The 24,525-nt window shown below is 43.9% G+C and overlaps 1 protein-coding gene across 1 annotated transcript in view; it reads left to right on the top strand.

The window, feature by feature from the left end:
* The window catches only part of ADGRL3 (adhesion G protein-coupled receptor L3), a 338,557-nt gene that overhangs the window by 289,123 nt on the left and 24,909 nt on the right, over positions 1-24,525 (top strand). The window contains exons 17-20 of the mRNA XM_075033579.1: positions 683-774; positions 17,978-18,146; positions 21,608-21,733; positions 24,381-24,477. Coding sequence (XP_074889680.1) covers positions 683-774; positions 17,978-18,146; positions 21,608-21,733; positions 24,381-24,477 — 484 coding nt within the window. The remainder of the gene's footprint in view (positions 1-682; positions 775-17,977; positions 18,147-21,607; positions 21,734-24,380; positions 24,478-24,525) is intronic.

Raw genomic sequence — 24,525 nt, 5'->3', positions numbered from 1 at the left:
GGTTTCTTTCCCCTTAAGCAATTCATTCATAAAAAGGTATCTTCCCTTTTTGATTATGTCTCAAACCCTGGCCTGGGCTTTTTGGGGAACTCCTTTCCAGGAATTGGAAGCCTTGTTAACACTGAGGCATTGAAACACCATCGCATCTTTTACAGAAAAAGTCAAACTCTTTTTCCTTTTTATTTTTTAACTTTGCATTGTGCTAAGCATCTTCAGTAGTCATGATTTCCCTGCTCATATCCCCTGTTACACCACATTTAAAAGATCTATTCATGGAAAAATACGCTGCTTTGCTTCATTACAATAGGGCCGGCTAAGCAAGATGCTTGCAATGACTTTTCACAACTGTACATCTCTCAGACACATAAGAGCCGTTACAGCAAATATTTTTAATTTTCCATAATGTCATTTGAAGCACTACAGTTGTTGTTGGAACCAGCCCTGTATCAGTAACATATGCACCGCCATGGCTTTGGTAACGCTGTGGCATCACCAGTCCTGCAGTCTACAGGGCAGATCACTTTATAAAATGTTTGGCAATTTTCGTGATTCAGTTGCCATAAAACTATAGCAAGAGCTAATTTCCTACAGCAACTCCTCTGTTACAAAGAAGCAGCTGACTTTCTCCCCATCGTGTTGTGCTGTGTAAAGTAACCCTTTTTTTCCCTCCCCACCATTGCAGCTTAATGTCATCTTCCTTGGGATCGCTCTCTATAAAATGTTTCATCATACTGCCATACTGAAACCTGAATCTGGATGTCTTGACAATATCAAGTAAGTGGTCGGGTTTTTTTCTTTCTTTCTGCCTGTTTCTGTCTTTCGCTGTTTATGCCCCTGTTCCTCTCTGAGGAACATATAGGGGAACCTATGCTGCCGGCAGCAGTGATAACTAGGGGCAATATGTTGGGTTATGGCACTGCAGAGTGGTTTCTAATAGGTACCAACAAGTAGCTGATGATGAAGCGCTGTCTTCATTGTGATTTCGCTGCCAGTGGTGGCATTTTCCATTCAATTTTGCATGAAGGAAGCAAAGTTGTGTTTGCTGTCCTTGAAGCAGGTAACCTCCTAGTCCCTCTATGTAAAAGGAAATCGTGCCCAATAATTACTGGCTAATTATTGCAGTCTCTACAGGGAAGGTGTTGAAATTGTTGATCATTACTATTTCTCTGTGCTCTGAGGGCGGCAGCCTTACTTCTTTTCCGTTTGTTTTGGCCCCTGACAGATTTAATGACCCGAATTCTCCCCAGAATCTGATTAGTTTCAGCAAAGTTACCGGGGGTTTACCTGGGGGTGCCCACATCAGAGGATGTGCTTGCCAGCCAAGGCATGTTTTGCCCTTGGAATCGGTTAACATCTGACCCTGGGCATTTTACTGTCTAGCAAGCTGCTTCATTATATTGATAGAATATTAGTCTCCGTCAGTGCCTGTTTATTCAAGTACCTCTGGCTTTAATTACTCGCTTAAAAAATACAAGTGGGATTTCAGGTGCAGCGCATGATAAGATGGGGAGCCTGCTAATTAATAAAACCATCTAAAGAACTTCAGGAGGAGGAAACTGTTGGGAGTCAGCATTTTACTGCCCGCCCAGGAAAGGAGAGCATTGTGCGGCACAGCTGGAAGTTGGTTCTCCCCTCTCTTCTGTGGTGGGAGCAGGAGAAGAGGTGCAAGGGGAGCTCATTAGGAGGTGACTGAATTGCACAGTTGCAAGGCAGTTCTCGGCAAGGTTATTGTTCTTACCGCTGAGCCAGATGCGGCTTTAATTTAAACTAGGTCAGTCCCCCCTTAAAAGTTCCCCAGCAGGCAAGGCTTGCAATGCCACTGGTGTGCCATGACCTGGCGTGGTCCTTTGGGTGAAGTTTTAGTTTCTTATATGCAGCTTCTTCTTCAAGGGTTGGGAGGAAAGGGGACCAGAGCCTGTGCATATGCAGGAGACCCCAGTGAGTTCCAGCACCCACAGTGCACTCATTCGCCATGTCTGTCCATGCCCAGGTTACGGGCAGGCTGCTCTGCGGTGTGCCTCTGTTTCTCTTGCCAGCACTTAGCTATAAGGTGAAATTGGAGGAGCAGTCCCTCCTGGATGTCCAGGACTGAACCCAGCGTGATAATCTTTCATTCGGTCTTGGATGAGGTGTTAAAGGAATGGTACATTTAATAACACTTATTAATATGACTGCTCGTCATGCATTAGCGCTATGGGATTGCTTGCTGAGAACAGTCTTTCTAAGGTTACCCACACAAAATCTGTCTAGAAAGCCTTGCAGTATGACATTTAAATTAAAAAGGGGGGGGACAGGGGGACGGGGACACAAAGCCCTTATAATTAAAGCAGAAATAATAATTGCCTACTGAATAATCTTGCTTGTGCTAATCTTTGTTTAAAATGCCAGGAATTTATATAACCAGTTACGTCAATTATAATGTCATTGTAAAATATTTTATAGGTTCTTTGGCAGATGAGTGTCTATTCCTGATTTAACTTCATTAAAATGTTTTGAAAACACAACCAATTAAAATACTTTTAAGTATGTTGCTGTTGATACCCTTCCAAACATGTTGCTTCATTGCAAATGATTTTTTATGCTTGAAAAAATAAGAGAAACATAATATAAACTCGGGAAGACCCCAAGCTCACCCGAGGAAGTTTATCAAAACAAGAATTTCAGAAGGGACTTGATTGTAATTTCTGAGTACCTGAGCAGGACAAAGTTAAGTCTCTAAATCCAAGGCATGAGTTGTCTCAATATTGGATATGCTTTAGTTAGGAGAAGGTGCAGATTTCTAACAGAGAAGGGAATACCTTTGAGGGAGCTTTCCTAGGATTGTGAGGGGCTTGCAGTCTCTGGAAAACTTGTAGGTAAGATCATAGTCATCTTCCAGGTAAAATAATAGTCTTCTAGGTAAGATTGTAGTCTTCTTCCAAAGTCATTGGCTCTAACTCAGTTGCAAAATGTGGATGTGGTACAGCAGTTCTAGAATAAAAAGCCACAGACCACTTTATTTCACAGGTGACCAGGAAGACCCTTTCTGAGCTTACCTCCGTGGGTCTATAAGGTTAGTGAAAAGACACCAAGATCTGTTTCTCAAGACGCACGCTGCCTTTGCTGGCTCTCAGCATGGTCCCAGAGCCTTGCATCTTGTCTTATCGGTTTATATTTAAAAAACCAAACCAAACTGAGGGGCGGCATTGGAGGGCCCCTTGCTGCCTTCTGTGTGTGACAGCTTTACGGCACATGGGGAGCTGAATGGGAGTTTGTTCTCCCAGTTCATTTCCTAGTGCTGCTCTGTGTTAGGCTGTGGTGAAGCTCTCGCAACATAAATCCTGAGCTTGTTCAACAACAGCAAAATACTTGAATCCCTATGGCAATGTAAAAATAAAGGCCATAAAATATTTTAATAGGCTGTTAATAAGCACCCCTGCAATCTGGTGCTTGCCTATGTCACTTTAAAGGTTAGAAATACATTATGAAGTATAGAAAATAGAGAGCCAAATAACTCCACTTAAATTAATGAACTTGATAAGGGATCAGGTGTCACCTGGGATACCTTTAATTACTGCACCAAACAGAAAAGCCATTCAAAGGGCAGTGCCTGAACCAGACGCTGTGTGGCTGAAAGATTTGTAGGAACTGTGCAAAGTTGTAAAAATAAACTTCCCTAACCTTCAGAAACAGTCCCTGTATTATTGTGCCAGCATGGGAGAATCTGACATTCCAGCGATGGAGCACTGGTTATGCAGGGGTTATCCAGCAGAGACTTGATGTGTACAGACCTGATTTATTTTTTACCCATGTTAACTTTTCTGGCTTAACCCAGCACTTTCAAGAGGGAAGTAGGGTAGCCACATATGTGGGTCCTTCCCCCTATGCCAAGAGCATCCTCCCTGTATGGCAGGTTGGTACTGAGCTGATTCAGTAGTCTGCGCCCACTGAGGCAGCAAGGGTTGTGCTCTAGTCCTGCTTTTGAGGCATGTAGCCAGGAGAACACGTGAGCTCGTGTACGTGGGATATGTAGTTCAGAGCTGCAAGAGTTTCTGTGCCTGCCACTGATGCCAGGAGGGCAGGCTAGCTCCTGTTCCACAACAGGTACCATCACCAAGAGTAGCCTACTTTTACCCTGGACCTTTTGAAAAGTTCAGTTTGACTTCTTCCTTCAATAAGTTTAAACAGAAATCTTAAGGGTTCATCCAGGGTGGGGATCTCTTATGCCTTTTAAAGATCTCTTTAGTATGAAATGACACAGACAAGGATGCCAAAACTGCTGTCTCTTGGGTGATGCATGTAGCTTCTGACCGTGCCTCCCCAAATGCAGGGTGGGAGATTTTCCTTCCTAGCTTTTTCCAATGGCCATTTCTGGGCGCTCAAGGTCCGCTGTGGTCGTTGCTCTTTCATCTCTTTGTGGCATGGTGGCAAACATAAGTGAGCAGAGATGGGCAGTGAGGAGCATCATGTAGTCTTTGGTAGCTCTGCCCACGTCTCTTGTATCTCACTTACGGCCCATCTGAGAGCGTAAGTGGGATGCAAAGGGTGCACAAGATTGCTCATGAGCACAAACTGATTCACGTCAACAAATGTACCCTGGAAGGCCTTGTTTTGGAGGATTGATTTCCCCAGCCCTAGAAGCTTGCAGGGGAGACAGATCTTTGAAGCCAGGGACTACATAAGCTTTTTTGACGGCAAAAGCCTGCTGTGCTGCTTGCATCTATAGCCTGCGAGGTGGAGACTACAGGCATATCAGTGCAGTATTGATGCACTCTTGCTAGCAGATGGCTCCTCACAAGGACGTGTTACCAGCTGGAATACTTTAGAGCAGCTGTGAGGCTGTTTTACTGGAGGTTGCTGCCGTGTGGAGTGATTTCTGGAGTCAAGCAGCTCGAAGTCTCTCCTTCACGCTTTTCCATTGTGCCACGTAGATGTTACATGTGCGAAATGTCTCAGACTGTCATAGACAGAAGTACACTGAATCTTTTTTATATTCACATTCCTGTAGGAAGCCTTATGTGACAAAGGAAAATATGTCTATATGTGAATAGTCCAGCATGGTTCTTCAGTTTTCCATCCATCAACTCCTTTCTGGGTGGTCAGGCATGCACTGTGGCTGCTTGTGGTCCCCGCACATGAGGTTTTCATCTGACCCATGCCAGATGCTGCAGCACAGCAAACTATCCACATGTTTCCGGATGCTTAACCTTCATTCTCTGTGCAAAATGGAGGGTTTCAGATGAACCCCCTCCCCAAATGCCTTTGCATTGTGTGGCAGTACAGTGCTTGTTCTGCAGCCATTTAAATACTCCTCATTCGAGTCATCGTGACGTTAGTAAAGGGGAAAAATGGGGCTACACTGATGGTAATCCAGATGTGCTCTTCACCATATCTGCTGAAATCTGAGGTCCTGTCTTTGCTGTATGATGTTATTGTCCACAGTGTGGGGCATGTTAGTTACTGACATGGAAAACTGGTAGAAAATTGGGTGGGCAGAACAGTTATTTAGTTAACAAAAGGCAAGGATTCATCAACAGGACTGAGCAGCTGCCATGCCTGAAGTTACACAGGGCATCTCCAAATGGCCAGAGGGAGGAGGTTGAAACCTCCTTTCTCCTAGCAGAGACCAGAACCATCCTTTCTCTTCCTTACAGATGTAACCTTTCCTTTGAAGTTCCTGCGGGCGCCTGTCCCCTCTCCCCCCAGCGCTGCCTGGCTGCGGTTGGGTTTGTTAGCATTTCCCCCGGCCAGACCAGACTTCCCGACATTCTTCTGCGCTGCAGTATGTGGGAACGAGATTTTATTTTATTTACTTTGGAAGGGCGACGTGTCGGCCATAGCTGCCAAACGCTGTTGTGAACCTGCTAGAAAGAAGGCAGGAGGTGAAGGGATTTGTCAACTCGCTTCTCTTTTTGTCCCATTTTATTGCATTATGGTTTTAGCCAGGGTATAGCTTGGCTTGTGCCATAGGCCACCTGGATGCTCTTTAAAAAGCACAACTCATGGGGACCTCCTCAAAGAGGAGCATGTCAGGCTGTAGTCCTGGGTTTGTTGAAAAATTTCATCCAGTGCACTAGCAACCCACCTGAAAGTCATCCTGGAAATTCAATTTTCTTTCTTTCAGACAGGGAAACCCAGAGTCTTAGCTGGGAGCTCCTTTTGTTGCTAAAGAGGCACTATTAATTAGGGGCCTTGAGACAGTTTAAACCTGGCATTAATCACTGTAGTTTTGTTGCAGCTCTCTTCCCTCTTGTGGAATCCTGCCCCATCCCATCTTCTGCAACAATAAAATAAGCACTATATCAAAAACCTGAAATTCCCTGGAAAAAATGTATTTATTCAAACATGCAAGAGAAAATGTTTTTAGATATTGTGGCCAGATTCACAAGAACACACGCTGAAATCCCATTAATGGGGATGATGCAGAAATGTCCTGCACTGCAGCCTTCAGAAATCAATCCCCAATAACTAAAACAAGTCCTGCTCAGCTCACTGGCTGCTGTGGGAGCTTCAAACGGTCCGGGACTAAAGGCAGACGGCCCTGATATAATAGATAAATAAAAAAGTGTATGTTCTCACAAGTTTCTGACTTAAAACTCCTTGCTCCTTTTTTTTTTTTCCATGGGAATCTCTTGCTCACAGGCTTACAGAAATAAAGCTGAGAATGTGCAACCTAAAAGCCAAAAGTAGGAGCCAAATGCAAAGACTCAATGTTGATTATTACTATATAAAACCTTGCAAAGCCCAATCCAGGCTCTTTTACAGAGTCAGGTCCAGGCTGGGGGTGGCGAGGGACGAGGAGCATCAGGCACAAAACTGAGAAGTCCCTTTTGAAAATATGCCTGCTTTACAAACTGTTGCTGTATCCCGCTCTCCCCATATGTTTTATGGGTGTGATTCTCTGCTCATTTTCTTGCTTCAACATATGTATTTTATTTAAAGAGACATGACTAATCCCAGCCCCCAGATTAGCTTGTTGTTTCAGTCCTGCAGGTTTTTGTAAGTCATAAAAAAATCCTCAGAGTTAGGTAGAAAATTGAAAACAAAGGTTAAATAGAACGTCCAAAAAATCATCTGCGGAAATGTTTAAATTAAATCCTTGATTTAACACAGCGGTATTGTGCTGGCAGGAACAGAGGTTGACCAGTCTAGTTTTATTTACTCAGCTGATTGAAATGCAGAAAAAGTAAACATCCTGGGTTTGGTGCAGTGAGGAACAAGGTAGACTTTTGAAAATGCAAGATTTCTTCTGCTTCAGTAGGAAGAGCTTACATTACCAATGCAGAACAATAATTTGTAGCAGGTAGCCTTTTACTAAAGGAAGACTAATTTGTGCTTTATTCTAGCTATTTTAGAAACAAGTGAAAGTAGGGAGACGATAAGGATTATGTCATCTTTTTCTGTTGAGATTTGAATTCATCTATTGGTTTCCAGTTCTTTTTTTTAATCATAAGACACTACAGCTTGGAATTAGTTTGTGATGCTAAAGGGTCTGGAATTGAATATTGCATTGGGTTCACCTGGGGGACTTGACTTGCGGAACAGCAGTGCTTTAATCCTTCATTACTTCTGGGTTTGTGGTTGCTTGGGAGTGCACAGCGAGGACGTGGTACAACAAAGGGGTCTGTCTCTTGGGAGTGTGCCCAGCACAATGTCCGGGTGCAGAAGGCCAAATCCTGTATCCTCAGCATTCTCACTTCCTGGCGAAGTAAGGGCTGAGGGTCTGTGGCAACGTGCAGACTCCTTCTCTGGAGCAGCAAGCGGGGAGAGGAGGTTATGTGCACCCATGCAGCTTCAAGGAGGTGTGTGCATTGGCGTGAGTGGTGGAAAGGACAAGATACAAAAGGTTTGAAATACAAGCTAGTGAATGCAGACACTTACAGGAGCCACAGTGAACCTCTGTTAAACACAACCCAAAATCCTGACTGGTCATTACCTATAACTTACAATGTTAAATAAAATAGCAGTGCCTGTAAAGAACGAGCTTTCTGTTGAGATTTTCATACAGCGCTACTAACAAAATAGAAAGACTAACTGAGCAGGCTGTTCACGAATAGGGCATTGAGAATCTCTCCTTCCCAGCCAGCTGTGCTATGTGCAGCATTTTTTGACTCCTCTGACTTCTGGGGACAGCAGGCTCAGAGCACAGCATCTCCAGGGATGCCTTTTGGAGAGGAATCATCCCTGGATTCCCACTCCAGGAAAGGCTAATCTGATCCTAGGGAACAAAAAGAGCCCCTGAGCCAGTGTATGGGTCTGGATGAGCTTGGATGAGAAATGAAGTGTGTGTTTTAACAGTGCTTGGGACGTGCAGGCAGCACGTTCTCTGTCACCAGAAAACTTGACAGGAGTGTTTTGCAAGGATGACCAAATGATCTGGGTGCTTCTGAAAATGAGGAATAGCTTTTTCTCTCCCTTCAAAGTTTAGATGTTAGCTGCAGAGTACTAAGCTGAGCATTAGAAACTGCCTGCCTCACTTTCCTTATGCAGGACCTCAGGCTATGATCTTTGCATCTCATATGGCCTTGAGAGAGTACTGTGCCTTCACAAGCCTGAATGTTGGCTTAGCATCTCCCTGGATCCTGTGTAAGAAAGCATCATGCTTCCTACTCCCCTGGGTAGCTCAGTGCTGCTCCTATATAGCCTTCATCTGCATCTCTGCACTAACAAACTGAACAGGCAGCCTAAAGCAAACCCAGAAAAATCACTTGGAGTTCGCACAAAATGAAGTATTTACAAGCTTCCTACCAAGAAAAGATATGGCACTTTTATATTTTGCCAGAGTGCAGAGTTTGTGAGCACTTTGGAGGCAGAAACCCTGCCGATGCTGAAAAAAACACCCAAGATTCTACTTCTGTATGGGTGTCTTTTTCTCCCAGTAATGTTGATGGCAGCATCCCATTATGTTGCAATCTGCTGCCATTTGAGTTTTTCACAGAAGGGTTTGGTTAGTATCTGACTGTTTTGGCTTTGGGTTTTGCTTGTTTATCTATGGCTTTTGTGATGGCTGCATTAATGTTGAATGGTGATTGTAAAGCACTAATCTTCCCACTGATAGGTGTCGTCCTTTCCAAATAATAATAATAAAAAAAAATCAGTCAGTGGTTATTGATTTGAGAGTCCTGGAAGATATTAAATACCTAAGGTCTTTCTGTGAAACCATAAATCATGATTATTGTTTTAAAAGGCCATATATTTTAAGTATTTTGTCAGCAAGCCCTGCTGGTGCTATTTGGGTAATACAAATGTGTCTAAAGGCTTTGCTGAATCCCTATCATGTGGAAACAATCAGATACATGGTTACACATCAGTGTGTTTTGAATAATCATGCCATGCCTTTGCAAAGTTAGGAGGAAGGAAATAAACAGGATAAGCAATTCTAAGGGTAATTAATTACTTACAGAAAATTAGATGAGCTTAACAGAATTGCTCTTTCCAATTCCAATAATTAAGAAGAAATCTCAGAAAGCAGGCCATGACTTCCTGAGGGGAAGGGGATGATGCTTTGCCTTTGGCAGAAAAAATCAGGCACAGGTTGCCCCAAATCCTGGGCTTGGGCATCACGTGGGTCCAAAGAAGGTTTGGTCTCATTTGTCTGGATAAAATTTTCAGAGCTACTGGTGGAGGTCAGAAGTGGCTTTCAATCTATAAAATTTGCCTTATGCCAGGAGGTAGGACCTCAACCTTTACAGATCTGCAAGGCATGTAAAGCCAGGGGTTTGTTCTGCAAATGAAGCTGTGACAGGCCTGCTGACCCCCAAAATGGTTACAGAGGTCTTCAGGGTACCGGCCACCTCCTGTCAAAGACGGTGCAGGAGCCAGAAGATGAGAGTTGGAAATGATGGCTTGGAAAGCCATGTGATGAACGTCAACAGCCTAAGGAAGGTGATTAGGAAGACATTTGGCTTCATTCCATCAAGGTGGTAACTTTGTCACGAAATGTGAAGGCAAAATCCTTTAAGCACTCTTTTATTGCTTGCAATTGATTTTCTTGCCATGAAGATGCTCCTTCACTAATTAGCGATGAACCTGTTTGCTTTATGAGGGGAGTACTGGACTTTCCAACTCCTTCCTGTAGATTTGCAGCAGTTCAATAAATCAATCTTTTCTAATCCTTGAAATTTAAAAAAAAAGGGAAAAGAAAACAAACATCCCTACTGCCTCACATTGGCAGGCAATGGGGAGACACAATAGCACACTTCATTTTGTGTCTCTTGTGCTTGCCTGCAGGAAACATCTGTCTCTCTGCATTATTTGCACCATATTAAAATGAATTCCACAGGTCTTTCCAAATGCTTTTGAGGGGGCACATCATCCATTTATTTTTATTTGGGTTTCATCACCTGTAACAGCTACTAAAGGTCCTGTGTACTCACTTTGGCATTTTTGCTCACTAGCCAAACTGTGTTATTTTGGGGCCCAAGCACTGAGTCCATGTGCTTACTGAGCCTTTTCCTGCTATTGGAGAGCTGGGAAGATACTTTGAATTGTCAAAAGAGTGATAAATTCAAGTTAGGTAAAGTTAAACCATAAAGGGTTGAATAAAATGATAACACCTGAAGTTGATTAGTTATGTAGGGTTTTATTAAAGGCCCAGTTTTACTCTAAATGTGGCTCAATTGTGTGTCTCAAAAAAAAAAAAAAAAAGTAAACTCTTTTCAAAATGTAAGACAACCAGACATTATTCTTCTTAAATGAGAGCTGAATAGCTGCTTTTTTCATAACGTATTTTCTCTGTTCAGCAGCATTTTAGGACCAATCTCTGTGTGAAAGTAAATTTTTGCCTTACTTTCTCTGCTGCAAAAAAAAAATGAAGGCTTTAGCAATCCAGGATATTGCTAATCCACATATATGGAAGTGGTCTGCAGCATATAACATAAGTATGGGGGCTGTCAGTGTATTTTCTGGCAATTTGGTCGCCTTGTGCCAAAAAGGTACATGTTGGGGTTTTGAAACGATAGACAGCACAAGAGGGGTTTCTGAGCTTAGGATGCATTGGTTTTGAAATTCCTTAAGCATCTAAACAAGGATATAAGTAGCTATTTTTAGCAACTTTTAAAAAAAGTATTGGTCTGGAAATATCACAGGAATATAGAAGGTAATTGAACAATTCTTTCTCATCATTGAAGGAGAAAGTACTTTGGGAAATTGAAAGACATCTAACTTAAATAAGGTTTTGAAAGAGTTTTACATGATGTGTAATTAACCTTAAGAAGTCTTTGCCCCAAGGTAAAGTCAGGGCTTTTTTAAGATTAGAAAATGAATTAGGTATTTATACGGATTGGTAGACCATCCACTATCCATCATCTGGGCTGCGAAGAAACACAAGGGAGGTGAGGTAAGATTTCGCAGGTTAAAGGAATAATGCAAGCACTAAAGATCGGCTTTTTAACTTCAGGTATTGGAAAGTGAAGCTCCCACCTAAGCCATCATTCAGGTTTCCTCTGCGGTCGGTAGAGAAAGGTATTTCTTCAGGGAATGGCAAAGCCTCACCTCCCTTACACACCTGTTCTTGTAGTGGACAAATTGCTCTTTGGGGGTAGCAGCCTCTTGTTAACTACGGAGGGATCGGAGTCATGTAGTTTATATTCAATGGGCTGTATCCCTTACTGCCAGGAATTGGAAGAATTTATCCAAATCTGGAGAAAGCAGATCTAACGTCTCAAACTGTGCTAGGTTAGATTTTCCAATGATTTCTGCTTCGACTATTATTTGCTTGTACCACTAATGAATATAATCTCAGTTTTCCAGTTAGCAGCTCCATTTTCCTGTGAGCTAGGGCTCTTCCAAGGCTTTTCTGGTGTCTAAGTGATGTGTTTTATGTATTGCAGATAATGACGCAGTATTACTGCAGCGCTGATAGGTTTCAGAGACTTTACCAGGGGAAAAAAAAACATTCTGGAGTAATTTTTCTCAGACACAAATTGTTGTTAACACAAGAGTTAAGCTTCTTACAACACTTGAGTTGGTAAAATGAAAAGGAGTCATCTGTATTTCATGAGGAATATAAGAGACTAAGTCCTATGAGCCCTATGTATAGAGATTTGAAGTGTTTGGGAGTTAGGCATCTTTGAAAATCTCATTTCTTTAGGCACCTGCTTGCTTTGGGCAGTGGATCCTAGGCACATCCGGGTTGGAAATGGGGTACAAACTGCTCAGGTCTTTTGATGGTTTTCTTCTGAGCTGCTTTGAAGTGCTAGCCTCAAGCTAAAAGGCAATCCGAGTTTACTGATTTTGCGTTTTGTCTGTACAGAGATGAAACGGAGCCTTCAGCGGCCTTGAAGAAAGGCTATTACAGATTGCTGAAAAGCTTTGCAAGGGTCCGGATAGTAGCAACAGAGTAAAAAATTTCCCTAATTCTCTCTTTTTATAAGCTACCACCAGCGACATTTCAACAGTAGTAAAATCTTTACCATAAAACCTGAGTGGTTGTGAACACAGTAATAGAAATTCATGCTCTGCTCCTGCCCATATTGCTGGGCTGGGAGCTCCAGACTGTCACATTGCCATTTAATTGCATCACCAAGGAGCTGCAGGTCCTGCGGTGCTAGACATGCCACCAGCACAACGGGAACCTGCCCCGATGATCTCACAGGCTGAGTGGATGAGAGGGCAAAGAGAAGCAGAGGGATTTGACCAACATCATGCTACAGAGCTGAGATGGGCTGGAGATCCCCGTTGGTGCATCTAAGGGGGGAGCCTTTTAATACCAATGGCTTTTCCATGTTCCTGGTACCTCTCCAGATGCATTGCAGATGCAGAGGTCGCACTGTCTCAGCCTATGTTTTGCTAGGCCAAAGGAGCTGAGCTTTCTTTGCTATGTCTTGGAAGCAGGGACTCAGTTCCCTGCGTCAAGCCACCTCCTCTACAGTTGCTTCCTCCTTCCTTCCTGATCCATATATGCTTTGTTCTTTCCCCATGGGTTGCTAGATACCACCTTTGAGTGCCCTAGGGTACCTCAGATGTCCTCATGCAGCTGGCAGATGTGGCACAAGATCTAAGGTGAGCAGCTGCCAGGGTGGCAGCTGATGACCAGGGGGGATCCCTGCAGGGATGGCAGCCAGGGAAGCCGAAGGGGGTGGTTGGATGCTGGAGCGGAGCTGCAGGGAGCTGTCAGTGGCTGGAGGGGGCTGGGGATGGAGACAGGGAGGGCTACAGCTCAGGGATGCTGTAGGTGCTCGAGCTGATATAGCACTGCTTACCTGTCAGTGACGTGAGGACAGCCACCTCATCCCCCATGGTGCATCCTCTACTTGCATCTCACTGCTCAGAGTGGGATTAGGGCAAGTGTTACGAGTGTGGCCGGATCCAGCCCATTCGATGACTGTTCCCTCCCTTTCCCAAAGACTGCAGGTGACCATGCCAGGGCAAAGCTGGGACTGGCAGTATCGCTGCCTCTTCTCTCTCAGCCAAGGACAAGCTGGGGACAAAACGGGAATGTTTTGCACAATATACTGTGTGAAACCACCTTCCTCCTATGAGGACTAAATCCTGCTCCCGCTGATACTCAGATGGTCCCTCTGTGGCTTCAGGTGCATGTGAATGGTGCAGAAGTTGTCCCTGCACGGCTTTAGCCATCGTGAGGAGAAAACACAAAGCCTCATCTTGGACATACTTAGTGTCCCTCTCAGTCAGAAGTTACTGCTGAAAATCGCTCAGCTTTAATACAGCTTCTTTCTAACTTGGGCTGAAGCAGGTCCCCTCCAAGTGGAGCAGTTTGTTTAGCAGAGGGTATAGCTTGGCAGGTTGCCAGTATTGACCGAAGGAGGTCTCAGCAGGATGGACCGGCCCTGGCTACGTTGGCAGGCATAATGAGATGAACATGTTGAGCCAGCCTTCATCTCTGGCACCCACGGTGGCCACCGCAAGGGATTGCAGGTTCAGAAGCTCCATGCCAGGGGGGAGAGGAGGCCTGGGAGTTGTCCTGCCCTCCCCACGTGTTGCACATCACCTGCCACGCAGGCAGACTTAGGCACACAGCCTATCCCAGAAGGTCAGGGAGACTTCCCTAGGAACGTGGCTGCGACTAATCTTGTGTCCCCACAGTGGCAGAAGCTCACTTAGAGTGGTCCATCTTGGCTTCTTCTTCACTGCTGTTGTTTTGCACTCTTGCTTGGCAGAGTCCTTTCTTTGTCCTTCCCCATGCAATGGGAGTAAATAGGTCAATGCTTTCTGTCACCCAGGGCTTTAGAAGATCCTAATACTGTTATCTCAAAAAGCAGATAATGCTGCAGTCTGGCTTGTAAGTAGGCATCTTGGGACTTATGCTTATGAGAAAGTAAATGGCAATAAAGAGGTTCCTGCAATACACTACAGCGTGGCAGACAGAGAGTGCTGGAGGCATGGTGAAGTTTTGCCACCTGAACGCATGAAAGCCTTCTGTGGTGGCTACACTGGAGTTTCGAAACTCCTCTCCTCCGGAGATACCCATGATTTTTAAGAGATTTCAAAGTCAATTGACAGTTGCATGGTGGGAGCCAGGAGGGGTAGCTGCAGCCCACAGCTAACAATGCTCACTTCTGTGTGTGAAGCCAGAAGCCTTGGTCATGTTTCAGTTCCCTGGGGCAGCAAGCCAGGCTGGCTGGTGTGTACTAGGCACATCTGATGCCGGTCTGCCTTTGGTTTTGGTGGTGGCTGGTGGGAGAAGGGAGGGGAACTAGCAGTAAGCTATATTCTTTATGTCGTTATATTTCTAATGTTGGTGTTCTTGTCTTTATGTCTATGCATTCTTTAGCTATGAGGATAACAGACCCTTCATCAAGTAAGAATGACCTGAATGGCTGATAAATTTCATTTATCAGTGTGGTCTCATGAACCAGCTGTCAGATCAATATTGAAAAATCATTAAAGCTTCTGTCATTCGCATTTGAGGCAGAAGAGCAAACTGTGCAGGAAAACGGTCAGGCATACAGCTAACATGCAGAGTAAATGCACTGCATATGTATTGCCAACCAATTGTCATCATATTGGCTTTATATTCTTTGATTGGATATTACTTGAATTCAAGGTGAATGTTCCCAAGTTAATCCTGTGTAGTACAGACTTGTTATACCAATAGCAATCCACTGTGCTCTGTCACTGAGAGTGCTTTATGGTAATATAAATACAGAAGTAAATTTCCAGAAAGGTGCGTGGGTGGTAATCCCCATGATTCCTGTTCTAGTTAATGGGAGCAGCGCAAGAAAATCTGTGTTTGGTGCATTGGAGACTGTCTCCTTACTCATTGGACTACCTAATTTTCCCTAATTACAAATCTCTGATTTTCAATTACACCAAAACGTGGATGGTTTTGTTTCTTTATTGCTATAGAATTGCACTATGGAAAAGAAAAACTGTGAAAAAGTAACAGCAAGTCTGTACAAAAAGCAAAACAAAACCCACAAGCCGCACCAAAAAAAAACCTGTGAAGAAAACCAAAAATGCCTAGAAATTACATGCCTTAGGACACCCGTGCTTTTTCTCCTGCAGTCAAAAAGTAACGCGCAGTAGCACGAAATAGAAGCAAATCAACATTGCAGTAGACTTTCAGTTTGTTCTTCTGGTGAAGAGTCCTTTGTGTTCATTCTTGCAGCATCATTCCCATGTTCTCTTTCACCGCTTGGTTCTTTTTATTTCTGCGGATACAGGATGGAGCTATTCAAAGTAATCTCCACACCCTCTTTATCTCCAGGTCTTGTTTTCTGAAGCACAACACTGTAACGTGTGCAGTTTGCACTGTTGAGGGTCTTCTAAACCCACAGATTCCTTTCCATCACTGAAGGTAGCATATTTCCACTAAATAACTGTTTCGCTCCTGTGCACCTCTGCAGCCAAAGGCTTTTTAGTCGCGTTCAAGAATCGGCTGTGCTTCAGAGCAGAATAGTTTTCTAATATCCTGGGAATCATTTTTAAAAGACTGTGTAAATGCAGGAAGCTTTTAATCATGGAGGAGAAGAGAAGAGGGAGGGGGAAAAAGTGTTTTCCACTTCATTTGTTGTTCTTTTTATAAGGAAAATAAAAATATTTTTATTTTTTAAATTGACATGCAATTAAGATGATAATGTACTCTCACTGATGGTGGAATCTCAGGGAGAAAAATACACCAAGCGGCTAAAGCTGTAAACTTTATCTAGTGGCTACCTTTCTGAAGGATTTTGAGAGTGCATTTTCAATTTGCATCGTGCTAAATATTTATTAGCAGGATTGACTGGAAATGCTTCAAAGGAGCTGTTCTGGTCTGCTAGATACATAATAGTGATTTTTAAAGAACTGCCTTAATAAGCGGTTACCTTAGGGAGCTCTTCTGGTTGTGTGGTTAAGTAATACATATTTTATAAACTTCAGTGGAAGACTTAATGCTGTATTTTCGTTCTAATACCTAAAGAAAAAAAACAACAGAAAACATGAATACAACTTCAGTGTGCTTCTGTTTGTGACAAGCTCTGCTAAAAGGAGAAGGATTCAAGGCTGCAGCTGCCATGGAGTCTCCATAGTGGAGACTGCCTGCCTGACCTCTGCAGGACTGATTTTTCGCCTAGGCTGCTGCTGCTTCATCTTTCTCTCCCTTGCCCCACGCTCTGCTTAGCAGATGGAAGCCCAAATACGCCCAAATCCCAGCCAAAGTTCTACAAGGCTAAAGTGGCTTAGAAATGTAGGCAGGTCCTTGTCCCCGCAAGCCCTTCTGCAGCACCCCAGGCTGCTTTGGGGAACCAAAGGGTTAAACAGTGAGGAAGGGGTGCAAAGATTGCGTATCATTGCATTCACTTTTATGAAGTTCCACCTAACGATAGCAGGGGAAGACAGAAGAAAAACAAGGCCTTGAGGGAAAGAGCAAAGGGATGCTCACAGTGCTGCTTGCTATGCACTTCCTGCTGTGCTCCCCAGCTAGAAGTTAACTCCCTCCCCTGTGCAGAAGCAATCCCTTTAAAGCTGTAGGTAATTTAGCATGTGGAAACTAGGGAGATGCCTAGGAGCAGGACCCAGTTCCTATCCTGCTTGTCACACTTCATCTCATGTCCTGGTGTTGGAAGATCAGTCTCTGAGAAGTTAATTTAGCAGGTGACTAAATGTTATTTAGCAGAGTGACATGGAATACTTCTCCTGCTATCCCAGCAGAGCTTCCAGCTTTCCTGAAAGCGCACTGAAAAAACATGCAGCAGCCGTCCCATGTCCCCAGCTCTGTCTGTCCACGCAGAAGGGTGCTGGGAGAAAGCAAGCAGAAACCCATATTTGCTTGAACAACGTCTGGGGCCGAGCAGTGGCTGCACCCCTGCTTCTGCTTCCCTCCCGGGGTGGAGCAAGTGATACTCTTAGTTTTGCAGCCAATGTGAAGAAGGATTGCCCCTCCTTTTCTCCAAGCAGAAGTGTGGCAGCAGCTACTGTTTTAGCAAATGTGGTGTGTGAGCGCCTATACATGTATATATATTTCCCCTCATCACAGGGTGGAAGAAGTGTGAAGCAGCATCGCAGAGAGCCTCCTTGTGCGGAGCTGATCTGGCAAGCAGTGAGGGCTTGCCCACCTGCTTGTAGTTGTTTATCTGGCTTACAGGCATATGGGAGACTAGCTAAAACGCAGCAATACATGTGTCTTGGTGTTAAGCGTAAAGAAGCTAATCCAGCTGGCACTTCTGCCCCGGTGAAACCAGTGGATGCTAAAAAAGTGACATTTAGAGTTGTTGTTTTGGTTGGTTTATTTTCTTTTCCTGCCATTTGCAAAAATAGCATCTACATGTCATTTACATACACACTGCTTTTACATATTAAAAAAAAAGGAAATATGCTTTGGTTATGATAAATTTCTATGCTTATAACATTTCCATTTCCATGTATTTCCTCAAGCTTGAAGATTTGTAAACTGCATCCAGCTTGAAGACAAAACTCCCTACGACTCATTTTGATATGCTGTTTTCTTTTTGCTAAAACCACAGGCAAAGTCTTCCTGCTTGTAGATGTGTGCCTTCTTTTGTAGATGAAAAAATCAATCCCTTTTTTTTTTTTTTTTTTTTGTTTCTCCTAACAGGTCCTGGGTTATAGGTGCAATAGCCCTGCTCTGCCTATTAGGACTGACCTGGGCGTTTGGACTCATGTATATTAATGAAAGCACAGTCATCATGGCGTATCTCTTCACCATATTCAATTCTCTGCAGGGAATGTTTATATTCATTTTCCATTGTGTCCTCCAGAAAAAGGTAAGACAGACAGTTCCCAGCGGCAAAAGAGGTGGTAACAGGGTGTTTTGTTGCCTAACAACTGCAGCATGACATCATCTGTGTGCCCTGAATTCGTCTCACGCAGATTTATCTCCCTGCACCTAATAAGGGTGGTATTTAGACTGGAAACGAGCAAGATGCGGGGGAATTAGGTGATAACGAAGATATGTGGCAGTGGCATTTCAGCAGCCGGGGCGCTGGCGACAAGGAGCGCGTCACAGGCAAGGGAAAAGGCAGCTGACAGTTTGCAGGGCTTTAGGGTAGCAAACCTGTAAAAAGGCTTTGCCTCCTATCGGCCAGGTTCTCCTTTCCCATATGCCAGTGTGAGGTGGGAGCGACTCCACGAGCATCCAGAGGGTCCTCGCGTGACTGAGCGCGCGCAGCACAATGGAGCTTTACATCCTCATTTGCAGTCCCTGCAAGAAATCACCCCCTTCTATAACAACATATATGGGTTGATGGTACGTAGCAGGGGCTGCTTCCCCTGCTTTTTTAAGAACTGAACGACCTGTGCTCTGCAACAGTTCATTAGCCTTTGTATTGCTTTGGTCCTTGGTGGGCTTTTGGAAATCTTCCTCAAAGCAAGCACACACTAAGTGCTTCTTGGTGGAACTTGAAGTATGCCCCAATTAACATTTGCAAGATAACAGTGGAGTAACTTAAGTAAACTCTTGGGGGAAAAAAAAAATCAAAATAAAAATCTCTGTGTGCATATGTAGATCAAACTTACAGCCTCTGACAATCAGTAATAAATATTTTTAAGAACCATTTTATTCTCCATTGAAATTTAGTAGTTACAGAGTTCTTGAATTCTGTGCATGTCGGCTGATAATTTTTTGTGTACATCTTGGTTTCAAAGGGCAGTTTCTTTATCCGATATTGTCATGGTTTAACCCCAGCCAGCAACTAAGCACCACGCAGCCACTCACTTACTTCCCCCACCACCCAATGGGATGTGGGAGAGAATCAGGAAAAAGAAGTAAAACTCATGGGTTGAGATAAGAACAGTTTAATACAACAGAAAAGAAGAAACTAATAAGGGTAATGATAACACTAATAAAATGACAATAGTAATAATAAAAGGATTGGAATATACAAGTGATGCACAATGCAATTGCTCACCACCTGCCAACCGATGCCCAGTCAGTGCCTGAGTGGTGGTCCCCCTGCCCCCACTCCCCCCAGTTTATATACTGGACATGATGTCACATGGTATGGAATACCCCTTTGGCCAGTTTGGGTCAGCTGTCCTGGCCTTGTCCCCTCCCAACTTCTTGTGCCCCTCCAGCCTTCTTGCTGGCTGGGCGTCAGAAGCTGAAAAATCCTTGACTTCAGACTAAACATTACTTGGCAACAACTGAAAACATCAGTGTGTTATCAACATTCTTCTCATACCTAACTCAAAAACATAGCACTGTACCAGCTACTAGGAAGACAATTAACTCTATCCCAGCTGAAACCAGTACAACAAACATACAAACGTAGGGAAGAGTTTATAAATGGATACATCTGGGTCCCAGTTTCTCAGTGTAACCAGTGGCTTTTGGTGAAATGGTTTACTGGGTAAAGTCAGGGCCATGTTGAGGTCTGTTCTCCATCCGAGAGTCCCAGGCTTGCTCCTGTGTTACCCGGATTTTCCTATGCAGGGAAGGGAGATCTGACCTATGAAAACATAAGCAAAATTCATTGTAGCAAGTGAGCTCTGCGAGAGATGCCGCTGGAAGGATCTGCAGATCTGTGCGAAAATGTCATTCTTGAAACCAAAGGAAGACTTCCGGGGTTCAGAGTTATGTCCTTGTCATTTCATCTCAAATTTGTGCATCTTAAAAAGCTTAAAAGCTTCATCAAGATGCAACTGCCTGCTAATGGTACAAAAACTTTCAGCAAGAAAGTTTCCAGGCAAGATGATAGTAAGAATGTAGGAAGCATCACCGTCACTAATTAAACCTGCAGGTGCCTCTTTGACAAGGAGTTGGAATTTCAGCACCATTCTCACTGGTCCATCCTCTTGCCTCTAATGCACCTTGCAAACGGTTAGTCCCTAACCCAGCATCCCAGCACAGCACCGCAGCCTCCGTGGCTATCGGGGTGCTCACTCGGCATACAAGAAGCGTTCTCTTTTCTGTCTCAAGCCAGTCTACACCCTTAAACCATCACTGATGACTGTGGGATCGCTCCTGATTTATGGCTGCATAGAGGGAAGGAGAATGCAGCTGGTACCTTGCCGTGGGGTGGATGCATCTCTCTAACCCAAGAGCTGAGGGAGGAATTATTTGAGAGGAAAAAAAAAGAAAAGAAATCCTTTCCTTTCCTATCTATCATGGACTAGAAAATCAGCGAAAAGCTGCAGAGAAGCAAGCAGTGGGTGGCTAATTAAAGCAATTGAATTATTTTCTCTCAGCAAAGGATTGATTAGGCACTCGAGCATATTGGGCACTCATGGTATTGTGTTTGTCTCAAGCGCTTAAGGAAGAGCCTAATGAAAAAGCTGTAATTTGCTATTTAAACAGTTGTTTCACAGAGTTTTGAAATGCTCATAGATAGTCTGGCAAATTTTCATGGCCAACCGCATGCTCCAAGGAACCTCAACTGGTGTTTTGGACATGCATGGGTTTTTCTGGCCTCTTTTTTTGTCAGTGGGCAGCATGACCTGCTTTTGGCTTTTCAGTACAGTCTGCTCATTTTCAGTCTTGTCCCATCTGGTTTCTGGGTATTGCTGCCCATAAAAAGTCACACCTGAAGCTCAGTCAAAACTTAGATCCTGCCCTGGCACAAGTCAGCATAGTTCCCCTGAAGCAAAGGAGGTGCCACAGCTTTACTTCAGGCAAGGAGTTGGGCCGGTTTGACTGTGATTCCCATTTAAACATGACTGACTTGCATGGTGCTGTGGGAAAGCAGGCTCCAGCCACCCCTGTGCAGTGGGAATATAATCTCTAGGGCTGCTGGCTCTACAGTTTCCTCGAGTTTCAATTTGACTGCATGAAATAATTAAAAAAAAAAATTAAAAAATCAATAGCTCTTATACTTTTCTTTTGGAATTTTTTTTCTTAGTCCCCTGCCAGAAGCAATAACTTTTAGTACCTTCATGAGCCAATATGCTAGTTTATATCAAATCTATGAGGATATTAATTTTCAGTCATAAATAGTGTATCTGTAGTTTCTCCTGTGCTCCTTTGATGTGCCTCAGAGGAAGCTACAACCGACTGGTGTCAACGAGCAGCTTTGCTGCATAAAAGCAGTCCCTTACGCCATCTTAAACGGTGAGCTCACGTATCAAGAGCATTCAGCTGCAAGGTGTAATAGGCTTCTTCCCTGTGTACTGCAACAGCTATCGTTTTAATGAACCACTGAGGAAAAATCAGGGGCTGTGTTGAAAATCAGAAGGCGGTGGGTTGGAGAAGGAGCTGCCTGCTAACTGCTGTTGCTCTTTCCTTGCCTAGGTACGTAAAGAGTATGGAAAATGCCTGCGCACGCATTGCTGTAGTGGGAAAAGTACAGAGAGCTCTATTGGCTCAGGAAAAACCTCGGGGTCACGGACACCTGGAAGATATTCCACAGGCTCACAGGTAACCCATGCTTCTTGCCCATGTCCCAATGCTTTGCACTGTTGTGCCAATCCCCTTCGTGACTATCCTGGGAGGGAAGCTCCTCTTGGCCCAAGGAGCTGCCTCAGGGCTCTCCCCAGTGCACCCACAGAGATTTCCCTCCCTCATGGACCTGAATTCAACACGGTGGCTTCCCTTGGGATGTGATGGCAATTAGTGCCTCTCCAAGAGCTTTCTAAATACTTGTGATGAGAATAAAAAGCCCAAATTTGTGTTTCAGAGACAGGTGGGTGGTCATCACCTGAGCTGTCCTGCTTGCTCTCAATGGGAATCAGGAGCTGGGAGCATTTTGTCAGCTATGCTGCATCCTAGTATGTCCTTTAATCACAAGCTGAAGGTTGTTGTCACCGCAATTGCCATGTAAAGGAATGGTGCTATACCAACCAAGTATTTTTCTTGCTAAAAAAAGACTGGAAGAGTCTTGCAGTAGCCTTCATAGTGAAAGGGCTTGCTTTCTGGCATTCGGTGGTTTGATCAATTCCTTGCCTCACTCAATTTGCCTTAGGTTATAGACCTTTTAGGAGAATCCATTGGGGTCAGGTTATCTTATTAAGTTACTGGCTTCGTTACACTTTGGTCACCTGAAAATTCAGGTTTTGTGTAGTTTGTGCACTTACCAATTTTGAAGCTAAGTTGTACGTACAGATGCAGATTTATGGATGAACAGTTCATAAAATGAAGAAGCTTACTTCTTAATCAATAGAAACCAAACACAAATTTATTCAGTATTACTAATGGAAGTAATTATACATGACAGTTCCACTATTAAATTATGAAAGACATGCAGTGAGTAACAGTTTATAACCTCCCAGGAAAACCTAATTTGCGATTTATGTCTTGGAGCAAATTATTACTTATTTTCAACGGTTTCCAAGATGTCATCCAAGAGCTCCACTTTGGCATTTACATAGGTCTGGATGTTATGCAGGGCAAATAACAGCAATAGAATATGGAGACTCTCTCCAGTAGGCCATCAAATCCCACAGTAATCAATAATGTCCAAAACTCACTATATCCAGCAACACTTAAGTGCCAGATTTGAAAGCCTTTGGTTTTACGTAAGTTAGCTACTGGGTAGATGCCCTCCTCTCTGCAAAGAGTTGACTTTAATGGGCCCTTCCTCTTGGCAGTCTCAGCACAAGAAAACAATCCCTTTTGAGGGTGAACTGAGTCTCCTGGCCGCAGTCTCCTCAGGGCAGGCAAGGTTTGAGGTACAAAGGAAGATTATATCGCCTGCAGAAGCTTGTCCTTGGAAGGATGGAAGTGCCTGAGACCTATCGTAGGCAGGAAAAACCTCACACAGCTGATGGAGAGCGGATGGAGATCAGAGTTGTTGAAAGCATCTGACTCCTAACTTTCAAATGGAGAAGTCCACGAGGAAGAAAATTCCTAAGATCCTTTTTTAATCTGAAAAGCACTTAGGAAGCAGAATAATTAATCCACAATGGATCATGTCAGAGAAATACAATGGATTAAGTGCCCAGGTGAAAAATAATTGCTGTAAAAGTGCGTGGGCTTCATGTCACATTGTGCTTCCATTTATAGAGGGCTAATGCATGACGAGGAGATCCCATTACTACATAGTTAATGAGTAGACTAGGAGGCCCTTTTCAGCTGTGACCACATGAGCAAGCCCTGGAAGTTCTCACATGGCTAAGATCCCGCTACAGGAAGCACTGGATTTTTAGCAATTAGGAAAAACATGGTCTGTCACAGTGGGAACCAGCCTTCCTGATCCCCCACGCTGCCTAGCACCACTTTCATGCAGCCGTGGGAAATGTTCATCGTACTCTGAGAGGTGAGGTGAGGGAGTTTCCCCTGGACACCTGGGCTCCCCAGTCATCTTCGTACATGGATTGTGGCTGAACTGCTCGCACGATGCGTATTGGCTGATTTTTTGATCTTTTGCAAGGTCTAGCTGGGGAGGAGCGAGACAGTGTCATAAAAGCAACACAGGTAGATACTCCACAGCATATTTGAGAAACAAAACAGAAGGCCAACATATTCAAGAAACTTTTTCCCCGGCAGCAGAACCTATACCACAGATGGCAAAACCATCACAGATTTTTCAGTAGGTGAACAGAGTTCATTCATTTGTGGGGGATTTTTTTTTTCCCCAATATTCCCCAAGATGGATAGTAGCTATAGAATGCTTCTGTTCATTCAGGGACACCAAGACACAGATCAAGGCTTCTGTTACACTTCACAAAAAGTAAGACCCAGGCTACCTCAGATAGTACGGGAAGCATGCGTGCTTCTGTGTGTAAGTTATTTTTCCATTATTTGGTGCTGTATTGGTAAATCTGTAGCTTGCACAGGTCTGGGTTTCTCTTGTATGTGACTTTTATTGCTTTTTTAAAGTAAGATGTAAGCAATCCAATTGTGCACTACTTCTTTGAGATAGGCGTTTGTGTTACGAAGTTAGGCAGGCAGGGTCTGGCATGCACGAGGCGGGTTATAGCAAAACAGCAACCCCTTGCTTACGGTTGGCTAGAAACAAGTCTCATCCTGACCTAGACATGGCAATAGCCATCTTTAGTGAGCCACAAAGAAACCTATCTGCAGCTGCTAAAAATTCATTACCTGCTGTGGTTCAATCCCTCTTCAGAGCCGGATTCGTAGGATGTGGAATGACACAGTTCGAAAGCAGTCCGAGTCCTCCTTTATTACTGGAGATATAAACAGTTCAGCTTCACTCAACAGAGGTAATTATAAACTGTTTTTCATATCTCTAACTTGTGATGGCTTTAAGG

The sequence above is a fragment of the Buteo buteo genome, chromosome 1 (genome assembly GCF_964188355.1).
Source record: "Buteo buteo chromosome 1, bButBut1.hap1.1, whole genome shotgun sequence".
In the NCBI taxonomy this organism is placed as follows: Eukaryota; Metazoa; Chordata; class Aves; order Accipitriformes; family Accipitridae; genus Buteo; species Buteo buteo.
The sequence above is the reverse complement of the archived record's forward strand: the minus strand, read 5'-3'. Positions and strand labels throughout refer to the sequence as shown.